The 7,500-nt window shown below is 47.1% G+C and overlaps 1 protein-coding gene across 2 annotated transcripts in view; it reads left to right on the forward strand.

Annotated features, from left to right (window-relative positions):
• ptprr (protein tyrosine phosphatase receptor type R) overlaps positions 1-7,500 on the forward strand; it is a 46,946-nt gene that overhangs the window by 32,604 nt on the left and 6,842 nt on the right. For both annotated transcript variants that reach the window (XM_031583056.2, XM_042710106.1), the window contains 3 exons: positions 1,801-2,234; positions 5,628-5,820; positions 7,255-7,339. In XM_031583056.2, the coding sequence (XP_031438916.2) occupies positions 1,801-2,234; positions 5,628-5,820; positions 7,255-7,339 (712 nt within the window). The remainder of the gene's footprint in view (positions 1-1,800; positions 2,235-5,627; positions 5,821-7,254; positions 7,340-7,500) is intronic.

Genomic DNA, 7,500 nt, shown 5'->3' on the forward strand with positions numbered 1-7,500 from the left:
ACTGTGGGTTTTTAGAGAGCCCTGGATTGTATCCAGGATGGGCCAACGCGTGACCTGTGTTTTGTAGGGTGTCAACATCTCAGTAGGGCTTGGCTAGGATCATCCGCCACTGCGTGGGATTGCTGCCCTGTCAACGCTGTCTCTGAACTCTGATTGGTGGAGGGCAGATCGGTGGGGCCTTAAGTCCGTCCCAAAGATCCAAGGCCGGTGACATCACAAAGCCAGAGAAAGCCTGCTCAGGCTGGCTAGGATTGGCCCCTGGCTGGCTAGGAATATTAGCATGTTAGCCTGTCAGGTAAAAGCAGAGAGAGTGAGAGTGGGTATTAGAGGCTTAGGCACCAGTCATCCCATCTTAGGAGCAGTGACACTGAGGACGGGTTTGAGTGCTGAGGTTGTAGGTGCTGAGACAGTGTTGACTTGTTGGCACAGTCACAGGAAAAGAGAGAGACAGAGAGAGAGAGACAGAGATGAGAGAGACAGAGAGAGGGAGAGAGAGGGAGAGAGAGACAGAGAGACAGAGAGAGACAGAGAGAGAGAGAAAGAGAGAGAGAGACGTACACTGATTCAGGTGTTCACTTGTTTATTGACATTGTGTGCCCACAATCATTCATAAATTAGCATGGTTAAATCATACCAAAACAAATAGTGACAATGAATATGGATTGTACTTTTTGAGTTCTGTTCTCTGTTTTTCAAAGACGCTTTTTGTCTGCATTTGAGTTTTGTGCATGTCATAAAGAGATCACAACTAGAACAAAAGCCCTGCCAATTTATCAGTATATATACCAAAACGATGACACTATTTCCCAGATATATCATTGGTCGTTCCAGTGTTTTATCAGAATCTGTCCTGTAAATGCAAATTATTATCTTAAGTAATACAAGATCAGCTGTGTCCATATATTTGCACTGCATACATCACCACTACCGCACACCACCGCAAACCTATCACCCACATACTAACACACTGTCAGCTCAAACCTATCACCCACATACTAACACACTGTCAGCGCTAACATCGGCCACAAGAGGGCCTGTGTTACACCCAGGTCAGTGTGAGTGTTTGACGTGAACCCAGTGATTTTATGAAAGCGGAGGAAAAACAGATCAAGTAAGATTAAACTCGTCCAACTCTATCTGTGTCTAGTCTGTGGGCAGGGCTGCTTAACCCAGCCCCTCAGAGGTTCAGTGGCATGTAATCGCTGTGCTGGCTTGCCCAAATAACGAGGCCTTGGCCTGACAAATCTCCAGGGCAGGTTTCCAGCTGTGCAGGCTGCTTAGGCATGTCCCTTCAAGCAATGTTTTCCACAACTCGTCTATTCCCTTACCGTACCAAGGAATGCCAGGAGAGAAACTAGAGTGTGGTGTCAGTGTCGGTGTCTGTGTCGATGGCCAGATCATGTTAGTTAATGGAATCAGAGGCAATGGGAGCCAACTGCATTATCTACATTTGCTTTGAGGCACACTGGCCTTGAAACTGGCAGTGAAAGCAAGCTGCTTTAAGCCATGGGATGCCCTCAGAGAGCTCCCTGTCATGCCTTTATAGGTCAGTCATGTCTCCTGTTTTTATAGTCAAAGTGGCATTTGCTTCAGGGCCTCTTTTAATCTCAATATGAAGATGTAAACTTGTATGCACTTGCTGTGTAAGTCACAAGTACAAGTTGTTTAAGTACGTATTTAAGTATGTATTTAAGCACATATTTAAATATGTACTGTATGTAAATACGCATTTAAGTACGCATTTTCCAGAGAAGCTTGGACTTAGTTTCTCTCTCTCTCTTTCTCCTCTCTTTCTCTCAGGTTCTGTACCGGTTAAAGGAGAAGGTTGAATATTCCGACCGGCAGTTGAAACAGCCGCCCCCGCCCAGCCGCGACGTTCACCTGGCCCCCATCCCCGTGCACCCGGCCCCCCTGCCCCCCCTCCAGCCGCCTCCTTTCCATCTCGGCAGCAGCATGGTTCAGGCCAGAGCGGTCCCTAAACCTTTAAGCACCGCCCCTTTTGTAAGCACCACCCCTTTTGTAAGCACCGCCCCTTTCGCTCATCCGTTCAGTCATCCCACTGCCAGCGCAGGCTCCGCCCCCACATCCACGTTCGCCGCCAGCGTTGCCACCTCCTGCGCCCACGCCCCCGAGCCCATCTGCCCGCCTTGCATCCCGCCCACTGAGATCAAGCCCTGTCTCTCGTCAAGCCACTCCCCCTTCAGGATGAAGCCAGCCGCTGGTCTTCAGGAGAGGTGAGTTCTTGAGGGAAATGTTTGTAAAATGTTTGTAAAATGTTTGTAAAATGTCACACACGCTGGCAGTCCTATTCCCCAGCCTGCTGTGTGGAAGAGGGGTTTAATGCACTTCCCAACTTCACTGGTATGCCTGAAGTCGACACTTTTACCACACCTTAACTATGAGGTTGTTCAAAGGTACTTGAGAAAGACCATGATTGATCCACATTATTGCCCCTCGGGTCAAAGCACCATGAACTGAAACTGCAGGCTGTTCTGGTGGACAGTGATAGTTGATACAGAGGTGCATCAGGGGAAATCCCTACTCCATGATCTGGTTAATGGAAGGGTAGGGGTGAGGCATCCCAATCACTTGTATTTCTGGAAAGCAGTTGCTGATGGTTTGGGTTTTCCAGTTTTGAGTGAAGTAAAATGTGACTGACTTTATATAATATCAGAGTCTGTCGAAAGCACTCTGCTTAAAAGAACAAAAAACAATGAAGTGAAACACTGCCCTCTAGTGGATTAAACACATAATGACCCCCATGAAGGCACAGTTGTTGTTGTCAGTAGTTTGGCTGCAGGATAAACAGAAGTGGGTGCCCTCATTTCACATATACAATCTGCTGACCACCAAAGCATTGCGTGTGACTACAATGCAAGTTTATCAGGGGTCAGTGTTTGGTTTGCCGTGTACCTACGGGAGATAAGTATATCCTTCCGGTGGTGCTGATGTATCTAATATGGGTTGATAGAAAAATTACGATCCTTTGTTTCCTCATTAAACAATATACTTGGCCCTCCTCGCCCTGTTGGTTATCCATCATCAATATCCAGTGACCGGATAATTGTACATCCAGCACATTGTGTATGTCGTGGTCAATAAAGCACGGTATCTCACAATTATTTATTCTGAAGCGGGTTTGGCCTTATGAACAGACTTGAATGGAGGTTGTGGAATTTGACCCTGACTCCCGTGTGTTTGCAAAGCATGGCAGGTGTGTGAGGGAGCGTACGTGTGGACCGAGGAGTAGGCCGCCTCTGCTCGAGGTGAGAGAGGACGCCTCGGGTTCCCATGTCAATAGTGGACGAGACGTCCAACAATCAGCTCAGTGTTTACCAGAGGGGAGGGAGGGAGGACGGGGAGGTGTGTGTGTGTGTGTGTGTGTGTGTGTGGAAGGGGTGGGGGGGGGGGGGGGGGGGGGGCTCTAGGGGTGGGAACGCAGGAAGAGATGATCTGGAATGTTCTTATGAAAAAAAAGAACTGTTAGCCAAGGCACAATGGAGGAGTCTGAAGTCATTGGGGGACAGTGGCTATTGAAGCTCGGGCCAAAGAGGGAGGCGATGGAGTGCTGAAACAACTTCACTGGTCTGGAGTCAAAAACGCCTCGTTCAACCTGCACCACAATAGCTTTGAGACTCACACACAAAGAACAAAGCAAGTTGGTTCAATACAACAGACTTCCTTAAAACTTGAACCTAAGTAAGGGACTTTCTTAAGGGACTTTCTTAAGGGACTTTCTTTGGGATAAGTGCAGCTCACGACTGATTCACTTGAAGATTGAAGGTTTTATTGAGTCTGCTGAGCGTGCATACAGTATGTTTCCATGCCATTCAGCCCAGCTCTAAACAACACTGATTTACGACTGTCCTCATGATGTAATTATTATCCACCCATTTTATGGTTCCATAAATCAGAATACATCAAATGAATGCGTGACTGACAGAGAACTGGTGAACAAAAATGAACATCAGGACTTTGCTGCTCTGTCTGGTGGTGGCATCAGTTGTCCCTGAGTGATCCTAGCTGTGTCTATCTGCCTGACTCTGCTCAGACATCACTCAGAGATGGCCTATGGTGTGACCGGTCGCCCCTCAGAGGACTGTGCTTGTCTGCAGTGTCCAGACACCACTCAGAGATGTCCTATGGTGTGACCGGTCGCCCCTCAGAGGACTGTGCTTGTCTGCAGTGTCCAGACACCACTCAGAGATGTCCTATGGTGTGACTGGTCCCCCCTCAGAGGACTGTGCTCGTCTGCAGTGTCCTGCGTTCCTCTTATCTCTCGGCTCTGAGGCCTCCGGCAGAGCCAGACAAAAAGGGAAAGGCGTGACCAGGGATGTGTCAGCTGACTTCCTGTGCAGGATATGGCTGACTTCCTGCCGTGCCTCGCTGCTGATTGCAAGAGGATGATGCCTCGGGGCAGGCCAGCCAGTGAGCGATTGGCTTGTGTCCGCTGTCTGCTTAAGGGACACGGTGATGATTTGTTTTGGTTTAAAAGGGAGCCACAGTGAAACAGAGGGGCATGTGGGGGTGTCGGTGTGAGGTGCGATCAAACTGGCCCACTCACACCTATATTCAACAGGTTTCCTTTCAGCCAAAATAGCCTGTGATTTAAAATCCAATTCACATTTTCTTCTAATAACTCTGAAAAAAAACTTCCCTTTGCTTACTGCGGAGGAGAGAGTTAGTTTTAATAACAAGCAATAGGGAATTAAAGTGAAGCGCTGATATCAAACACATTGTCATTGTGGCGAGTTCATTGTAGAGAGATGGTGGGGTTTGGGTGGGTGTTATTGTAGCGCAGAACTGAACCAACACTCACAGCCATGTTTAAAAACTGCTGATTGAGACTGACAAAACAAACAAGGACGTTTTGTTGTGTGGACGTGCAGAATGTGCGTGACCCGTTTGACAGGTGGAGGGGGTAAATGTCTCCTCTCCTGATGATCTTTACAACATGAAGCGACATCTACATTTGGATGATACTGTACTTTGCTATGCTTTTTGAGGTACATCTGAAAGCCAATGAGTTAACTGTAAAAGGCAGTTGCTGTGTATAATAACTAAGATATAAATAAAATAAAAATACATGATGAAACATGTCATGCAGGACAGCCGTTTTTCATGTAAAGATGTCCTTCATCCCCAAACGTTGCTTTGTGTTTTCAACTACCACCTTGATGTTAAAAGGACATAATAAATTGGTTCTGTCTTGAAGCCAAGCTTTGTTTTTTGTGATTTTTATTTATTTTCTGAATACATTTTTACCCGCGAATATTTTTTACCCAGGGCCAGGTGTAAATCAAAGTTGCATTTAAGCGCCGTGCCATGGTCTCAAAAAGTCCAGGAATTCCATTTAGTACACACGTTCACATTATGTATGCCTTTACTGGACCATATAATCATCAAGTGTCTGTCAAACAACGGTGTGCATGTGCTATAGTCTATCTATAAGTAAATGCACATACAATGCCATCCTCTGCTTTTGAAAAGTACTTCAGTTTTGACTTTGACTATGCTGAATGAACATACCTTCTCCCCCTTGTAAGGATGTCATTGGATGAAAACCTCAGCTAAATGATTTTGATTGACACGTGTGTCTCACGTCTGGTATCTTCCTGTCTGTGCAGGAGAGGCTCAAACGTGTCCCTGGTGCTGGACATGAGCTCCCTGGGCGCGGTGGAGCCGCTGAACTGCGGCGGCGTGAGCACGCCTCGCGAGAGCGCCGCCCAGGAGTACCTGCAGTCGGCCGGACGCACGCTCACGCGCCAGCAGCTCCGCCACACCGTGCTCAACACGCCGACGCTGCATGCCGAGTTCGCTGTGAGTCACACACACACACAGGCATACACAGGCATACATACACACACTTATCCTGTACATGCAAACACACACACACGCACTCACAGGCATACATGCACATGCATACATACACACACTTATACATGCAAACACACAAACATACATTAGTACACACACGCATACACACACATACATGCGTACACACACACACGCACACACACACATACACACACACACACACACACACACACACACACACACACACACACACACACACACACACACACACACACACACACAAAGACACATATGTACCCCAACATGCACTTACACATACAGGTAGAAGTTGACAATGTAAACATGCATTTACACTTTGCTGGTCCATCTTCTCTCCACTCCAAGCTTTTGCTCTGGGAGGTACACACCAAATAATGGCCATATCTCTTCTTCTCAGCACCCCATATCTCTTCTTCTCAGCACCCCATATCTCTACTTCTCTTCTTCTCAGCACCCCATATCTCTACTTCTCTTCTTCTCAGCACCCCATATCTCTTCTTCTCAGCACCCCATATCTCTACTTCTCAGCACCCCATATCTCTTCTTCTCAGCACCCCATATCTCTTCCTCTCAGCACCCCATATCTCTACTTCTCTTCTTCTCAGCACCCCATATCTCTACTTCTCTTCTTCTCAGCACCCCATATCTCTTCTTCTCAGCACCCCATATCTCTACTTCTCTTCTTCTCAGCACCCCATATCTCTACTTCTCTTCTTCTCAGCACCCCATATCTCTTCTTCTCAGCACCCCATATCTCTACTTCTCTTCTTCTCAGCACCCCATATCTCTTCTTCTCAGCACCCCATATCTCTACTTCTCTTCTTCTCAGCACCCCATATCTCTTCTTCTCAGCACCCCATATCTCTACTTCTCAGCACCCCATATCTCTTCTTCTCAGCACCCCATATCTCTACTTCTCTTCTTCTCAGCACCCCATATCTCTACTTCTCTTCTTCTCAGCACCCCATATCTCTACTTCTCTTCTTCTCAGCACCCCATATCTCTTCTTCTCAGCACCCCATATCTCTACTTCTCTTCTTCTCAGCACCCCATATCTCTTCTTCTCAGCACCCCATATCTCTACTTCTCTTCTTCTCAGCACCCCATATCTCTTCTTCTCAGCACCCCATATCTCTACTTCTCTTCTTCTCAGCACCCCATATCTCTACTTCTCAGCACCTCATAGCGAAACGTGACCCACTGACTGTCACACTGACACTGACTGTTTTTTGTGCGTGTGATGATTATCGGTAATGATCCGTGAGTCGTGAGTCATTAGGGATCATGGTGATTTCTGTCTCATTTCCCTTCCTTCAAGAAGTCACTGTGTGATCCTGCATGTACAGTATGTAGGTATTTGTTTCTCTTCGTCTCCTTCAATGTACACTGTCGTTCTAGGAGATCCCCATGAACTTTGTGGATCCGAAAGACCTGGTCATCCCCAGCCACGGAACCAAGAACCGATACAAGACCATTTTGCCAAGTAAGAACCACGCATCTACCCCTCTTTATCCTGCTTGGCAATAACTGTTTATTTCATTACTTACTTGTTTTCTGCTACAGTTGCAGTTGCATGCCAAAGCCTGACAGGTCCGAAAGATGAGTTGAGTTTAGTCCCGGCAGACGGTATAGCTTGTCACTGTG

This window comes from Clupea harengus, chromosome 16, assembly GCF_900700415.2.
Source record: "Clupea harengus chromosome 16, Ch_v2.0.2, whole genome shotgun sequence".
Classification (NCBI taxonomy): Eukaryota; Metazoa; Chordata; class Actinopteri; order Clupeiformes; family Clupeidae; genus Clupea; species Clupea harengus.